At 43.9% G+C, this 16,154-nt stretch overlaps 4 protein-coding genes across 4 annotated transcripts in view; 3 read left to right on the top strand and 1 right to left on the bottom strand.

Moving 5' to 3' along the window:
• stx8 (syntaxin 8) overlaps positions 1-3,273 on the bottom strand; it is a 37,596-nt gene extending 34,323 nt beyond the window's left edge. The window contains exons 1-4 of the mRNA XM_076171065.1: positions 3,151-3,273; positions 2,393-2,492; positions 2,179-2,273; positions 1,804-1,914 (exon numbers count right to left, since the gene is read on the bottom strand). Coding sequence (XP_076027180.1) covers positions 1,804-1,914; positions 2,179-2,273; positions 2,393-2,492; positions 3,151-3,167 — 323 coding nt within the window. The 5' untranslated portion in view covers positions 3,168-3,273. The remainder of the gene's footprint in view (positions 1-1,803; positions 1,915-2,178; positions 2,274-2,392; positions 2,493-3,150) is intronic.
• A 2,006-nt stretch (positions 3,274-5,279) lies between these two features.
• On the top strand, positions 5,280-9,353 carry LOC143016635 (TBC1 domain family member 24-like). Its single transcript, XM_076171049.1, has 11 exons — positions 5,280-5,602; positions 5,732-5,946; positions 6,072-6,333; positions 6,489-6,605; positions 6,753-7,169; positions 7,259-7,498; positions 7,601-7,756; positions 8,263-8,326; positions 8,448-8,546; positions 8,647-8,938; positions 9,050-9,353. The coding sequence occupies exons 1-11, from the start codon at positions 5,295-5,297 to the stop codon at positions 9,217-9,219; spliced, it is 2,340 nt and encodes a 779-aa protein (XP_076027164.1). The 5' UTR covers positions 5,280-5,294; the 3' UTR covers positions 9,220-9,353.
• Positions 9,354-9,445: 92 nt separating this feature from the next.
• On the top strand, positions 9,446-12,641 carry LOC143016640 (uncharacterized). The gene is made up of 3 exons (XM_076171063.1): positions 9,446-9,902; positions 10,518-10,570; positions 10,883-12,641. Exons 2-3 carry the CDS (start codon positions 10,525-10,527, stop codon positions 12,028-12,030), a joined length of 1,194 nt encoding a protein of 397 aa, XP_076027178.1. The 5' UTR covers positions 9,446-9,902; positions 10,518-10,524; the 3' UTR covers positions 12,031-12,641.
• Positions 12,642-13,173: 532 nt separating this feature from the next.
• On the top strand, positions 13,174-16,026 carry LOC143016629 (uncharacterized). Its single transcript, XM_076171041.1, has 4 exons — positions 13,174-13,245; positions 13,932-13,996; positions 14,130-14,198; positions 14,302-16,026. Exons 2-4 carry the CDS (start codon positions 13,936-13,938, stop codon positions 15,384-15,386), a joined length of 1,215 nt encoding a protein of 404 aa, XP_076027156.1. The 5' UTR covers positions 13,174-13,245; positions 13,932-13,935; the 3' UTR covers positions 15,387-16,026.
• Positions 16,027-16,154: the final 128 nt, after the last annotated feature.

The following is a 16,154-nucleotide window of genomic DNA, read 5'->3' as shown; positions in this document are numbered from 1 at the left end:
TTAAAGCTTTTGAAGTTGTGACTAAATCTGAACCTTGCCTTTACCACAGGCTGAGGCCATCAGAAGAGAAGAGGAGACAAGTTGTTAGGCCTAATGTCGGACATATTTGATGCGACTGTGTGCCAGCGCTCCACTTCCTCCATGCAGGTGCCCGGTACAGTGTGTGTAGATCCACTGAACCAGCTGTGGGGAGCGGCAAAATCATTCAGGCAATCGCTCGGCAGTCATGAAATATCGAGTACCGATCAGACTTCCAAACTTCATCCCTTTGCTTTTACCTAAAGCGCTCCCAGTTTAGGTTATCTAGCCATAGCCACTCCACCAATCCATCCACTCCCACATTCTACCCTCAAAGACCACACAGTGGGATTGAGCCCTACCCACAAATCCACATCCACCACATGTCACTTTTAAAGTCGGGCCTCGTTGAGCACAACTGAAAACTCTACGACCGCATGATTACTGTTTTCCAACCTAATTTATTAGCAAATGTCACTTGGGATCTTTTTAACAGAGGCTTTGATGTCACCGGGTGTGTGTTTGGTGAAAGATGAAAGCTGGAGCAAAAGCACCACTAAGTAGATCAATCCCCAAACCGAGGCAAAGTCTGAAATCAAGACAACGGCGCTTTGTTTGATTCTGCTGCCATTGACGCATCGATGACCAAACTGCAGGCCCATCGCACTGTAAACAAACGGAATTCCTCTGCAGATACAGAGCCGTGTAATGGTGAAACAAAACGGAGATGACATCTTAAAAAAAAGACCCGTTCACAAAGCAGACATGAGAAGCTGGAGGGAGTCTACAACATGACACCACTTCCTCTTCCTGTCCAAATAAATATCACCTGTGCGGCACAAGCCCAGACCTTAAACAAAGTAATGACTGCCTGCTGCCCTGTTTTCCAAAGCTGTCACATTGATATGACATCACTTTCCAAAGAGGATATAACTTGTGGCACTCAGTACTTTGATAAGGTCCACACAAGTGGGCGAGAATAAATGCTCAGTGGAGAGTTATTAACTGGAAACTCAGTCTTTCCAACTTCCTTAATCAAAACCATTTTGCACGTGTGTGTGTGTGTGTGTGTGTGTGTGTGTGTGCGTGTGTGCGTGTGTGTGTGTGTGTGTGTGTGTGTTTTTAGGAGGTGCCAAATGTGTGATCAGCAGTGCGAAGCGAAGCGAGCTCGTAATGAAGAATTAGCAGCAAAATGTTAACCGTTCTGTCAGTGTGGCAGACAGGCGGACTTCCTTCCGATTGATAGAACAGGGAGGGAGAGAGAGAGGGAGGGAGGTCAAAGCACACAGGTTAGAGCGGATGTCCACAGACTTCCACAGAGAGTTAGTGACCGGTGACATATCCTCAAAGCAGAGCGCAGAGCCTCTGACCTCTCTGCTCAAAGACGTAGCAAAGAGAAAGAGGATTCATTAATTTTAATTGGACAACTACTGTCAGATATGAAAACAAACCTCAGAGGGGAAAATCACTAAATGACAGACAGGGGGAGGGGGGTGGTCTTGTGAGCAGGATGTCTTTGAAGCATAATTGTTGCCATTGTCTGCCGACGTGTGGTTTGGCTCTGCTGACGCTCACCCACAGTGACGGAAGAGAGATTCAAGGAAGACAAACATTCCATAAGTTTCTACAACTATCTGCTTCATATGACCCATATTAGCCACTAAACCCATGTGTTCTAATGCAATCCAACACAACAGTCCTGCAGTAAATGCCTGAGGAAACTGATAACATAAGGTTGGTATACTGCAGTTCTCAATGGTAACTTTGGATTTTAGATTTGAATACCTGGAGGTTTCGGGCTCTGTGACGTCGCCCTTGAAGGTGGCGTTGAGCTGCTTCTCCCTGGTGAACAGGTCGTCGATGAGATTCTGCCGACGATCAGCTTCTGACTGCATTCTGACGAGGAGGCTGTGTTAAGGTCAGCACCAACGTCAAATGTACACGAAGAACAAAGTGATAGAGTAAGTTTACAGTTGCAATTGATCCATTTTGGAATAAACTATAGATTCCAAAGACATTCCTGAAGCCTCACACAGCCCTACAGACCTTTACCAAACACTCTGATGCTCTCTATAGGAACAGAAGGGTCACTGCAACCCCATTAAACCCAATGTGTCCCCTAACTTCCTCTCCTTTGTGAATGACTGGAGGAAAGGATACATGCGGCGTGACGACGAGGCTCGCAACAAACTCTCTTTGAGCTGGCCGATGTTCTGTTTGAGCTTCTGCTGGGACGCCCGTAGCGTCATGTTGATCTGAAGACACAGGAGAAGTTGATTCATGGCGGTGTGTGAATAGCGTTTGTGTGTGTGTGTGTGTGTGTGTGTGTGTGTGTGTGTGTGTGTGTGTGTGTGACTGTGCACAGACTCCATACCTTCGCAGGGTTCCCACCTGTCCTCTGCTGTCTGTTTCGCTCATGGATGTTTTCTGCTATTTCCTGAGCCAGGCGGCAGGTGGCGTCATAGTTCTGTAACCTGCAAAACAACAAAACGTTTCATCGAAGTCGATCTGTGACAGCTGACAGACGCCATGGGTGAAGTATTAGGCAACAACAGAATAAAGTTTAGCTGTGTGGACAATTTACCAACTGCATGTGAGCTACATTTAGGGAAAGATGTTGCTGTTTTTGTAGAATTTTAAATTAATTTGCGTTAATGTCCAATGTGATGGAACCAACAAGACACTGACTGATATACAGGAAACATTCAACCAGCTGAACTTACGACTGTAACAACCAAAAACGTATTATTGTGAGCTTCGTATACACTGCATGGTTGATCTATTGTAAACATCGTGACGCGTGTTGCTGCTCTGTTCGCCCCATCAGCTTCCCTTTAGTCATGTGACATTCCTTTCTCCCTCTTTCCTTCCTGCTCAAGAATATCGTAAGAATATCAGACTGAATGACAGCACCGAAAATACCTCGTTTCAAAGATAAGATGCAAATAATTATGCTTTGGTAACGGAATGATGAAAGAATCCGCTGCTCTATCAGGCTACTGTTTGTATGAAGAATTAGCAAGTTGGCTAACAGGAAAAAGAATGCGGATGTTTGAGTTTAAAACTGCTGATAAACACATTGTTGAAATGGAGACAAGATTGCTTGTTGTAGCCGTCAAACATGTTACTTACCAGGGATCTTGAGACATTTTAATAACAGTTAACTATAGGACGAATATCTACTTTAATACACGCCAAACTAATAAGTAGCAATCTGCTTCTTGTTTGGGTAGGACGTCACGACAGCAAGCCGCGAGGGACAAAAGTGGTCACGACACCTGCAGTCATATGATCAGCGGGAGTCTGAAAAATGGAAATATTCATGCGATAAAACATGTAATCATCGATATTTTAGCGCTGTTTGTGTATCAGTATCACCATGTGGCACCCAGTACTTAATTCATGCATTAACAGCTGGTTTAATGCTACACGTTTAGTACTCTGGACCAGAATACTGTACTTATTCTGGTGTCTATCCATGATAAATGTTTACAATATGTGCAAAGTGTCGCGTTCATCTGCAATACAGTTTTTTTCACACTGGCAAATAGAAAGTTTAAATTGTATTTCTCATATTTTAAATATCTCGTACCTTGCACCTTGTTATTTTTGAAATGTATTTGTTATTCATTGCTTATCTAGCCGCACTCCATTTTTAAAGTCTGGATTTTTTTGTCTCCATAGTTTTGGAGCATTGAACCTTTAACGTGTCAGTATGAGAGACAGAGTTGTAACGTTGAAGTTTTTGTGATATCAGGATTTATTGCACAAACATCCAGTTACAGGTCAGTTTTTGACCCAAAGTGTCATTCGGAAAATACATCAACAAACAATTGCACACCCAGCCCAGTGTACGTGTTTGTCCCTGTTGTGAGATAACCAGACTTGACCGTACACTGACTTCACTATATGTTGACACATACGATGTGCACATACTCACGTACACTGTGACTGTTTCACCTTGGCTTTGGTTGGTAGCAGGTGCAGAACAAGTTTACATCTCAGATGTTTACATCTTAGAGGTGCTGAGTCAGTTCTACCTCATCTCTCCCAACATACACACAAACAAGCATGCACACAAATCCACACACCAGCATCTTTTCTGTCTGTTAGAATCATATCAAAGTTACTCTGGACAGTCAGAGGAAATGTTTTTCTAACACACTTCCAAGAACAGCTGCTCATTGTGGCCTGAATGAATAATAGATGCCTTGTCACTATTTGTTATTTTTGTGGTTATGCTCGTATGTTCTGTGTTGATATGAAGGAATGAAAACGTGCTTGTAATTGTATAATTCTTCACTGAAGGGGTTAAAGCGTTTGTTTTTCATCTCTATTACATGTGTAGCCCACATCTGAGATCGTACGTCGAGGTCCTCTGTTTTATAACCAAACAATGGTTGTGTTTAGATCAAAACACATATGTGTTGTGTAGAAAAATAACTGTTGTACAGTTCTTGGAAAATAATCATTTGGCATTTTGTTGCTACGCATGAAGATATTACAGAGAACCGGTGGAAAAACAACATTGATCTGGGGGATTTCCCCCTTATTTTCAATGACCTCATTTTGAATAATGACTGTTTTAATTTGTTGAGTCTGTCAAATATGTAAATTGAGATACATAAAAAAGACATATTAGTGTGTGTGTATTAGAAGATAAGCTCTGTTAGTATATTACATACACCAATCTAATGTCATCCTTGCAACCTTGATTGATTGATGAATAACTGACCATGAAACTTCATGCAAATGGAAGGATGACAGTAAGAGACAGTGACTGTGTGCAACAATAGCATATAAATATATAAGAGACATGTGAACCAAACAGCTTCCTTGGATGAACAAAGAAGAATTACAGACAAACACACCAGATCGTTCACTTAATGGCGCTGTGTGCCTTGTTAAGGTTTTTCTTGAACATCAACATGATCATGGACTTGAATCAAGACCTCTCTGATAGATTGTCAATACCTGTATGTTGTGAGGTTTATTGCAGGGTTGTTTTGTTGGGTTGCATTAAACTGTGAGGGAGCGTCAAAGGAACCGCAATGATTTACACCTGTGTGTTTTTTGACAATGGAATGCTGCTGCTATTCTGTTGATGGAAGTGGATATTATTAATCCTTGTGTTTTGTTTTTGGTCATGCTGTCATTTTAGATGACAACCAGAGATGGATTACTTAGAAGAAAGAGACACATTGTGTTGCCAGAAACACAAACAGGAAAATCACTGGAATTTCTCGCTGACGTCTCCACAAACAAACCCTACCACCATGCTCCGCTCACATGACCAACACCAGCAGGCTTATATGAAACCCACATCCACTGAGCACTCAGTAACAGGAGACACTTTATGTTCCTACGTGTATTTCTGTGAACAGAAGATGATTGACCACTCCAGAACCCCAGAGTTCTACAATAGAAGAACTCCGAATCCAGTGCCAATGGACACAATCCCTGACCAAAACCTGGGGTCTGTTGGAGTAAGCAGAACCAGGCAGAGGTCCAACACCGTTTACTCCCCGGAGAACTACGGCCTGCAGACTCAGACAGAGGAGAACTCCCGGAGACCTCGTTCCAAGTATGTTTTCACGTCTTTCTTAAAGAATCTCTTCTTTTTCCTGTATCTGTATTCTAGTATGTTATTGGCCAAACAGAAACATGCATGATAACTCCTATGGATTGAAAAGAGGCATGTGCTGCTCTCCAGATCCTTTTATAGCTATGAGACACCAGATCTTGACACCGATTGCGATGATGGAAGCTTCACCAAGTCCAATGCCCGAAGGCCAAGAGCAAGCTCCCTACAGCAATACCAAGAGACCCGAAAGGACAAGAGAGAAGGAGATGGGGTTACTGCTCGACTCACCTCCAAAAAATCCAAGTCTAAATCCATGAAGTCCTCACTAACTACAGACCTCAATGGTAAATACATTCATTATAATACCAAACATTTTATACAAATGAGAATGCTTCTTGAAAATTTAAGGCACCTTGGAGAAACTCACAGTGAACTGTGCATGTATTGTATAAACATTAATTTTCTTCAGGCAGCAAAGGCAGCCTTACATCAGTGTCCATGTTGACCATTTCTGAGTCAGACAACTGGGAGATTAGCTCCACCTCAGGGATGAAATATGGCCAGTTTGTGGACTGGGAAAAGATTGATCCTGAAGCTGCAGAGAGATGCCAAAGGATCCTGAATAGCAAACACCAGGAGCTGAAGACGATGGGCCGCGAGGGATACTGGGCCATGCCTCATACGCTCAGGGCCAAAGCTTACTACCACATCATCCATGGCATCAACTCCAGGTTTGGTGACCTCATATGATATTCAGGCATTCACACTGAACACTTTTCTCTCATGTAGAGACTTTATCTGAGCCTGTAGGTGTTATGGATCTGTTTTGAATAGTGGACATACTTTGTAATATGATGTGTAAATTTAAACTGTGTTAAATCTGCAGTAGGTCTGGAACACCGGACAGAGACGTCTACCACGAACTGGCCAAGCAACTCTTTGGAGAGCAGAAGATCATCACTCACCCAGTCCCCAAATACATGGAGGGTGAAGAAATACCCAGGTACTTATTGGATTATATTATATATTAGGCACTATACTGTATGGAATATGAAATAGTTTGAGAAAATCTGAAAAGAATTGAAAAGAAGAAAATGGATGAATAGGATTTCAAAGGCGTCTTATTGCATCCATTTTATCCTCTCTCCAGGTACTGTCTCAACAAAGCAGGCCTGAACTCTGTGAAAAAGATCCTTCTGTGCCTTGCCAAATCCTTTCCAGATATGAACTTCTGCCCCATCCTCCCCGCCTTGGTCTCCCTCATCCTGCACTTCAGCGAGGATGAGGCCGAGTGTTTCCATAGCGTGTGCAGTCTTATTTGCTACAACGACCCCAACAAGCGATACATCGACGAGACTTTTCTTACATACCGCGCCTCCTGCATGACCTTCGGAGACCTCGCCAACAGGTGCTGCCGAGGCATCCGTAAGCTGATAGCCAGCTCTCACCAGAACCTTTTTGAGTTTTACTCTGACTGGATCATGTGGATCTTTGCTGACCTTCCATTCACATACGCTATCAGAGTACTGGATGTCTACCTATTGGAGGGCTACAAGGTTCTCTACAGGTAAAAGTACAATTCGCTGTGTCTGTAAAGCTTTTGCATGAATTTTCCAGTACATTCAAATATTTCACTCTCATAATCGTTCTTTGTAGGGTGGCGCTGGCTCTGCTGAGCCTCTACAAAGTCTCTGTGTCATCTCGAGTGGCCGATGTGGAGGATTTCAGAAGAGACATGAAGAGCTTTGTGCAGAATGTGGCTCGGCACTGCACGGCAGAGAAGCTTCTGGAAAGGGCCTTCACCATTCCGATGGCAATGCGGAGAGAGCTCAACCTCCTCTTCAACGCCAATAAGGACTCGCTCATGCAAAAGGGTGTCAGCATCGAGCAGAGGAGGTGGGTGCAAACAGAAAACAGGCAGAAGAATATTTGCAGGAATCGTTCAAATAGAGGAAATGCACGGATACATTTTGATTCATTTTATTAATGTTTCTAAAGGCAGCCGGTCCAAACTGTGGACTTTAACACCTTCAGCTCTAGTGTCGTGACAGGGACAGAGATGAGGGTCGTCTGGGCCTGGATACCTGAACGCTTTGCTCTCTTCAGTCCTATTAGGCTGTTTAGCACAGCTGAACACAACAGGAGCCTTGCCTCGTAAGTCCACACTATTTCATTTATTTTCCTTTAATACCCAGCATCACTTAAAGCAGACCACAGTATTATCAGGCTCTGTCTGGTACTTTGGTCATCCCAATTGTGATACCAAGGTCAAACTACTACACAGAGGGATTCATCCTGACTATACACATGGTTTCACCTATATATGTGACTATTCAGTTGATGTTTTGAAAGAGGCCAGCATGTCTGTGGACAAGTACGTGACCCAGCAGTGAACTAAACCCCCAGGCTGAGTTATATAAGATGAAGAAGCAGTGTTTTCACCATCAACATGTTTACTTTGAGTGTCACGGTCAGGTGACTCAAAATTAAATGCTGGCAATTGTGTCTTTATGTAGAAAGGATGTCACAGTAAAAGCAATGTTATATGGAATGTGCTTCTTCCTTGGCTTGATGTTGCCATCTGGTTGATTAATTAAGATATTATTGTGACACTTTATGAATCAATCATCAACATCACATCATTTTTCTCTCTCATCAAGATTCTATACCCATGTGGAGGGCCACGAACCAGCGGTCTTAATAATCAAAACCGCAGAGGAAGAGGTAATTATAGGTATTAGATTACATAATTGTGACACGCTGGAAGATTGCTGGTAACACAACAATGACAATAAGTAGTAAATTTTTTGTGGTGTTGAAATATCTGTGTTCCTCCATTTCACAGGTGTTTGGTGCCTTCCTGTCAACAGACATGTTAGAGAGAAGAAAGCACGACTCAGAGGAACTCAAATACTTTGGAACCGGGGAATGCTTCGTTTTCACGGTGAGACAAAAAGATTTCTTACCTTATCTTATCTACAATACCGTGGAATACTTGCAAAAATACAGTAAACATTAAACAAACAATGGGATTACTCTTTCAGCTTCGCCCCAGCATGGAGCGATACCAGCAGGCTATGGTCAACATCATGACCAGGAGAGCTCCGCCTCAGCAGGGAGCCATCAGCCACGCATCCTCCCAGATGTCCAGTACTAACAGCTCCTATACCACCCCAACCCTAACCTGTCCAGCTGGGACCGTGCAAGACCCGAGCTACCTGACCATCCCTTTCACTGCCCCAGCTGAGGAGCCCATGACTGCCAAGGAGCCAAAGAGGTCCAAGGAACAAGAAGCCTCCATGTTCATAGCAGGCACTGACAGTCAGCTTGTTATCGGTAATTGGACATTACATTGTTCACTGTGCCGTATGCATGTTGTCTATAAAGGGTGCTACATAACAAGACAATACAAGAGCCATTGCTGACATATGACGTGTCCTTTCTCAGGTGGCGATGGGGGTCATGCTCTCTGCCTACAGGAAGACCTGGAGAGAGGACACACAGAGCCATGTGACACATTCAAGAGCATCCCACTCTGCAAAAGACATTTCAAGATCCAGTCCATGGAAGTATGGGGCATCCAGAACTCCATCTCCCTGTCTCACTGTTTTCCGTAAAGCAGGGAGCAGCCTTGTAACCTGGTCTTTTTGTCACAGCAGGGGGTGTTAATTTTGTTTCCTTTGATTTTGTTTCCAAAATATTTATTGGCAGAAATGCAGATATGCATATATTACAGAACACTTGAGAGAGATTTTGCGTGTTGTCTTTTCTATGTGTTGTGTCATAATGTGTGATGTCATATGATGTCTTCATCTTTTACTGTATCTCATAATACAGGGTGAAAGCAAACATTATAGCTGAACTCACTTAGTTTGTGTGTATGTAAATTTAACTCACCAGCTGAACTTCAGGTTCCAGTGATAAGGAGTGGGAGTACACCAGAAATAGACCCCCCACCTATTTCGGGTGCTGCGGTAATAGCCTATAAACCCAAATGAAGCCTTCTGGTGCAGTCTGAACAATTGGAATTATGAACGAACAGCACCTCTGAACTGGTAAACACAGGGAGTTTTACTTCAAATGCCATTCGTATCTCCTCCTCATCGTTCTAATATTGCAACACACCCTCGGCCCGTGCCACCTGAACGTCAACTACATCGACCCGACAGCATCTTTCGCTGTGTGGAGAAACTCCGTGCAGCTCCTGAATGCAGCACGCCGTTGTTGCTGTGAGTAAGCAGGCATTGAGCTAAAACCCAGCTCGGTCAGCGGGCTGCGACCTGCTGGCCTCCAACACAAGGTATGTTTACCAGCCATGCCGAAGACGAAAGAAAAGAGATGTTTGCTTTAAAATATTATTAGAGAGGACGGGGTGAATCATATATCCTTAGGTATAACATAAACGCATACCTAGCTAGCAAACGCATTAGCTGGTTTGGCTAATTCTCTCTCTCTCTCTCTCTCTCTCTCTCTCTCTCTCTCTCTCTCTCTCTCTCTCTCTCTCTCTCTCTCTCTCTCTCTCTCTCTCTCTCTCTCTCTCTCTCTCTCTCTCTCTCTCTCTCTGCCTCTGTCTCTGTCTCTCTCTCTGTTTGTGTTGTGAGTCAAACAAACCATTGACTCGCTGTCTTGAGAGCAGTGTATCCACTTCTCCTCCACCATGATGCTGAACTCTAAAGCCTCTCCATTACATATTGTCCTCGTATGGGCAAATATCACATACAACATACGTGTTTTGTGTTTCCTTCATCGGTAGGGGGCGCTCTCCTGTTCGGCATAAACAGCATTGTGTACCTCAATTCTTTATTTCTACAAAGCACGTCACTGCATCCCTGTTCTGATGCTGGTTCTGTTCTGCACTGTTCTGTTCTGGTTTTATTTTATATCTCTTCTCTGTATGTCTGTACGTTGTTAACAGGCAAAGAATGATGGGGCCTGATTCTGATAATGTCCCAGACTCTTCAGAGGACGGTAAGTGACTGATTGACCTTTTGTCCAGCTTGATTTAACCTGTTTGGTTTGAAGGGACTTGATGGATTGACTTGAGCAACCGAACTCTGTAATTTGAATCTGACATGATGTCATTAAAGAAGTTTTGTTTAGTGTCAAAAAGATGTAAACTCCAGAGCAGAGAACAAATCTGTAATCCTACAGTTTTTAGGTTATATGTGAGTAAAAGCTGTAGTAATTTTAAGTATTCAGTCGTATTGATGTGGCACATTTAGCTGCATGAATTCATTTGTTCTCTAATCTTTTGTCCCCCTCTTTTCTCTTTTGACTCAGGTAAGGCATTTATCGTGGTGGTACTCTCGGATTCAGACTCTGACGATGCATCGAGTCCCTCTGTGGCCAAGCGCTCCAAACGGCGAGAGAGTAAAGGTTCAGACAAGAGTTACCCCTGCCCTGTCTGCAGCAAGGTATTTGACAGGCCATCCAAGCTAGAGAGGCATAAACCCGTGCACACAAGGAAGCCCAAGACTCCTCTCTACTGTCAACATTGCGAGAAGAGTTTCACACAGCTGGATAAACTCATCCGACATGAGAATAACCACAATAAGACAAACAAACACCCGTGTGCTGACTGCGGGAAAGTGTTCAACAGGCCATCGAGGTTGGAGAGACATAAACGCACGCATTCAAAGAAACCCAAGGAGCCTCATCAGTGCTCGTACTGCAAGAAGACTTTCAATAAGTTGAACAAGCTAGTCCGTCACGAGCGGATACACACGGGGGAGAAGCCTTTCAGCTGCTCGGTCTGTAGGAAGGAATTCTCTGAGTTGGGACACTGCAAAGCTCACGAGAGGACGCACGAGGAGCAGCAAGACAAACCTCACTCCTGCTCAGACTGCGGGATGTCTTTCTCCAAGGCCTCGGAGCTCCGCCGACACCGCCGCTCCCACACAGGAGAAAAACCCTTCAGATGCACCATGTGTGAGAGCTGCTTCTCCCGCTCTGAAGGGCTGAAGCGACACATGAGGAGCCACACAGGGGAGCGACCGTACAAGTGCGCCGAGTGTGAGAAAGCCTTTTATTCTCGCCAAGATTTGAACATTCACTGCCTGATCCACTCAGGTGAGAAACCTCACCTCTGCCCGGTGTGCGGTAAAGGCTTCTCGCAGCTGGGCAACATGAAAGAGCACGAGCAGAGTGTCCACATCAAATCCGACAATTACATTTGCAAGGAGTGCGGCGCGGCGTTCACCCGGTACAAGTCCCTGAAAAAGCACGAGCGCACCCACACGGGGGAGAGGCCCTACCTGTGCCCCACCTGTGGGCGCAGGTTCTCCTGGAGCCATTCTCTCAGCAGACACCGGAGGACGCACAAACACAAGCAGATGTCCGTGGGCGCAGCTAAAGGCGGTTCAACTTTAGAAGAGCCCGTCCCAGGAGCTGAGGACGGAGATGCATTTCAAACGGAGGCAGACATTTGAGTCGTAACTGGAATTTAACATGTGTTTATTTATTGTGCTTGTTGAAGTTGAGGATTGAGCCTAAGATGAGGGATGTTTCACTTTGCTGCTTGCTATGTTCATAGTTAGCAGTATATCGCTCATAAACTGTTCCAGTTCCAGTTTCACACCCAGCAATTAACATGCTTTAATGTTCTTACCTAGAATGTGTTATGTTGTGCCTTGATACATGTGAACTCTAAGGGGGGGCATAAACAACGAGGAGGGTTTGTTTTGATCCTGTATGCTGTGTTCACATCCCTGTGTATGTCGGCTTAACCTTTGTCTCAAATGACAAAAGTGAGTTGCGCTGGGTGGAAACCAGAAGACAAAGAAGAGCCAGCGAGCGAGTGAGCCTGTGTTATCTGTAACCAAACTGATAAGGTCCAATATCAGTCTATCGTGTGAAGTCAGACACTGTAAGAATACTGTCCTCACAGAATATACTGAATTGTGAAATAGGTTCAATGTTTTAAATTACATCTGTTTGTTTACAGTATGGTGGTATTGGTGTGTTGGTTGAAGCCAAAATTGTCTGCCGAAATTTATATTTTTGTATTTTCATATTAAAATCCCATTTACTTCAAATATTATCTCTGTACCTCTTCGACTGGTTGGTTTCAATAAACATTCACGGTTTATCATCGTTAATATTTTATGAACAAACACCTGCTTGTTATCCTGCACGAGCAGATTTGATTGTGAACCTGAACACAGCAGCAGATTCTCACTTTCTCACATCTGTATCTGTTTTAAATTAAAGCGGTGACGGCCCTTTCAGTTACTGTCAGTAAACACACTTTGTTCTGAATTTTACTGCCTATTTAGATTGAACACATGCTCACGAAAAGGTGTGTGTGTGTGTAGCATGTCTGTAGCATAGTAGTGTACAGGTGCAGACAATTGTATAGACGTCAGATCAGATGTACCATTTCAAAGTTAAGGGTTTTTAACAACAAGTCTTTAATTTTGTACATGACACGTGACATTTCTCAACATCTTTATGTTTCATGGAGCTCAATGTACAGACGTTCCGTTTATAAATTAATAGATCAACACGATAAAAGCCAAAACAAAAACGCTTTTTACCGATTGTAATTTATAATTTACGCGCAGCACCTGAACGCAGCACTCCAGGGGCTAAACAGCGGACGGACTGCAGCCTGGCTAGCGAGCTGCGCTAGATTCAAACACAAGGTATCCTCATTAATGTAATTAATATTGCAAAGTAATGACGTGACTGCTTTTAATTTTAAAGATTGTCAGAGAAGTGGAGGTTTATTTTGTACATGCACATATAACATAAACGCTTAGCTAGCTCGCTAACGGATTAGCTAGAGTAGCTAACGTTACCGAACTCGTGTGTGTGTTTGTGTCTCTGTGTGTGTGTAGCTAACTGATCTAACAAGGAAATGCAAAATTCCATCTAAATAGTTTCCCGATGCAAGAATTACACACACTGTAAGAACGACCCAGGGTCCATCATGCAAGCTATTACTTTAAAATAAGTTGATCAGGGGACATTTCCATCTTGTTTACGTTCATTACCTGGACAACAACACATCACCTCCGAACTGACAACAAGCACGTCTCCTCGCTTTGTTAGTATTCATGAATTCAGTGTCAAATAATGTCACATTTCACTGTCCAAAGACCAAAGTATGGATGTAAATGATCAACTACATGCACCAGCTGTGGAGTTTGTGCTTTACAATTTAACACGCCTGAAACCTGAAGCAATATCTCTTAATCCTTTAACCTGTAGCACTGATGTAGAGTTGGGATTCAAACTACAATCACTCCTGTGTATTTCTGATGAGATTCTCTCTCTGTCTCTCTCTCTGTCTTTATGTATGTGTGTGTGTGTGTGTCTAAATATAAAGGATCATGGACCCAGACACAGGTTCTGTCCCTAAAAAACAGGCTCCAGAGGAACCTTCAGAGACGAGTAAGCATTGAATCATCTGTGGCTGTAATCCACTGTAATCCCTTCTTCAACTTTATTCAGCCCACATCCTCGTAACAACACTGTATGTGTATGTGTGTGTGTGTGTGCGTGTGTGTGTGTGTTCTGTTAATAGGTGACATCGTGGACCCAGACTCGACTCCTGTCCCTAAAATAGAAAATTCAGATGACTCTTCAGAGGAAAGTAAGTACTAAGCCCTTTTCCTGGCGCCTACAGGACATTCCTATCTAGTTGCATTGAGATAATTTGACAGATGTTTGTTGATCTCATGCTTATTGTTTCTTAGGTACAGGCAAAAACACTGCGGATGTCTCGGATTCAGATTCCGATGACGCTTCAAGTCCCACTGCGGCTGAAAACTCTGAGCAGCAAGAGAGCGACACGTCGGGCACGTGGTACCCCTGCTCCGTCTGTGGGATGCTGTTTGACAAGCGGTCGAGGCTAGAGAGGCATTATCCTGCACACAATTGTGAAATAAGTTTGAAAGAGCTAGAGGCGCTGATCCAACACCAGGAGAACAACAAGAAGACTATCAAACACTTCTGTCCTGACTGTGGGAAAGTGTTCAGCCGGCCATCGAGGTTGGAGAGACATAAACGCACACACTTACGGAAACCCAAGGTGCCTCATCAGTGCTCGTACTGCAAGAAGACTTTCAATAAGTTGAACAAACTAGTCCGTCACGTGCGAAGTCACACGGGGGAGAAGCCTTTCACCTGCTCTGTCTGTGGGAAAGGATTCTCTGAGTCGGGACACTGCAAAGCTCACGAGAAGACGCACGAGGAACAGCCAGACAAACCTCACTCCTGCTCAGACTGCGGGAAAAGTTTCTTCAAGGTGTCGCATCTCCGTCAGCACCTCCTCACCCACACAGGAGAGAAACCTTTCAGATGCACCTCGTGCGAGCGATGCTTCTCGCGCTCTGAAGCGCTCAAAAGACACATGATGAGTCACACAGGGGAGCGACCGTACAAATGCAACATCTGCGGGAAAGCCTTTTACACTAGGCACGACGTGAAAGTTCACAGACTCACACACTCGGGAGAGAAACCTCACGTGTGCCCGGTGTGCGGTAAAGGCTTCGCACAGCTGGGCAACATGAAAGAACACGAACAGAATGTCCATAATAAATCCGACAGATACTTTTGCAGTGAATGCGGGGCGGCGTTCACGCGGTTCTCATCGTTGAAGAAACACGAGCGCACACACACAGGAGAGAGACCGTATCTGTGCGTCACCTGTGGTCGCAGTTTTTCATACAGCCATTGTCTCAGTAGACATCGGAGGTCACACGCACACAAACAGATGTCAATGGACCCGTCCAAAGTCATGTCGGCCCACAAAGGGCCCACTGAGAGTTCCACTTGTTGAACTCCTAAACCAAGCCCACATTTGATCTTCAGACAATTATAAAGTTATATAGTCGAGGTAAGGTTTGATTATTTATTGTGCTTTAAACTGAGGATTATCCAAAACAGGGATCTTTCACTTTGCCTTTTTTACTGACTTTTTCCTTCCTTTCTCCCTATATTAGATCAGAATGACTTTTTTTCCAAAGCATTCTTTGGTCCACAAACGTTTTCAGTTATAAACAACAAGAGCCCCCACTGTCTTAGTCACTCCTATACAGAGCGGTGCAGCAGAAGCTTGCCACATGTTTGCACACCACACAAACCAGGTGCTGTTTAAGTTTGTATGCAGTGAGATGAGTGAATAAGAAATCTACGTCTGTTATTAGTTTCTGTAGTTTTGTCGCAGTTGGCTATTTTCAGAGATGGGACTTTCTACTTTCATGTTTTATAGACAGTAATTTTATAAGGAATTCAGTCAGTAGGAAACTTAATATATGTATAGAAATAGAAACATTATCTTGTTTTGTATGAAATCATCCTGTTGTCTCCTCTGGGGAGGGGGGGGGGGGAGTACGAGCGCGTGCAAGGTTGTTGATTATGCGTAGATAGATCTGTGTAGAACTTCTGTATCACAGATGAAGATGTATTTATTCCCTCAATAAAGCTTATATTGTCATCATGAAAGGGTTTGGGGGGGTTTTACCAGGTCACTAACACAGTTTCTCCCCAGTTTATCATCAATCAGTGTCCTTGTGGTTTCATCAAGTCTCCCAAGTGACTGGAAGTT

Source organism: Genypterus blacodes, unplaced genomic scaffold (assembly GCF_046128005.1).
Source record: "Genypterus blacodes isolate CSIRO-AG114 ecotype Tasmania unplaced genomic scaffold, CSIRO-AGI_Gbla_v1 ptg000240l_1, whole genome shotgun sequence".
Classification (NCBI taxonomy): Eukaryota; Metazoa; Chordata; class Actinopteri; order Ophidiiformes; family Ophidiidae; genus Genypterus; species Genypterus blacodes.
The sequence above is the reverse complement of the archived record's forward strand: the minus strand, read 5'-3'. Positions and strand labels throughout refer to the sequence as shown.

What these genes read in the sequence shown, in the direction of transcription:
- LOC143016635 (XM_076171049.1), top strand. Translation starts at nt 5,295, where the DNA reads ATGCTCCGCTCACATGACCAACACCAGCAGGCTTATATGAAACCCACA. An exon ending in ATCCATGGCATCAACTCCAG is followed by an intron (nt 6,334 to 6,488) that starts GTTTGGTGACCT and finishes TTAAATCTGCAG; the next exon opens with TAGGTCTGGAACACCGGACA. An exon ending in TGACAGTCAGCTTGTTATCG is followed by an intron (nt 8,939 to 9,049) that starts GTAATTGGACAT and finishes GTCCTTTCTCAG; the next exon opens with GTGGCGATGGGGGTCATGCT.
- LOC143016629 (XM_076171041.1), top strand. Translation starts at nt 13,936, where the DNA reads ATGGACCCAGACACAGGTTCTGTCCCTAAAAAACAGGCTCCAGAGGAA. An exon ending in AGAGGAACCTTCAGAGACGA is followed by an intron (nt 13,997 to 14,129) that starts GTAAGCATTGAA and finishes TTCTGTTAATAG; the next exon opens with GTGACATCGTGGACCCAGAC. An exon ending in AGATGACTCTTCAGAGGAAA is followed by an intron (nt 14,199 to 14,301) that starts GTAAGTACTAAG and finishes ATTGTTTCTTAG; the next exon opens with GTACAGGCAAAAACACTGCG.
- LOC143016640 (XM_076171063.1), top strand. Translation starts at nt 10,525, where the DNA reads ATGATGGGGCCTGATTCTGATAATGTCCCAGACTCTTCAGAGGACG. An exon ending in CCCAGACTCTTCAGAGGACG is followed by an intron (nt 10,571 to 10,882) that starts GTAAGTGACTGA and finishes CTTTTGACTCAG; the next exon opens with GTAAGGCATTTATCGTGGTG.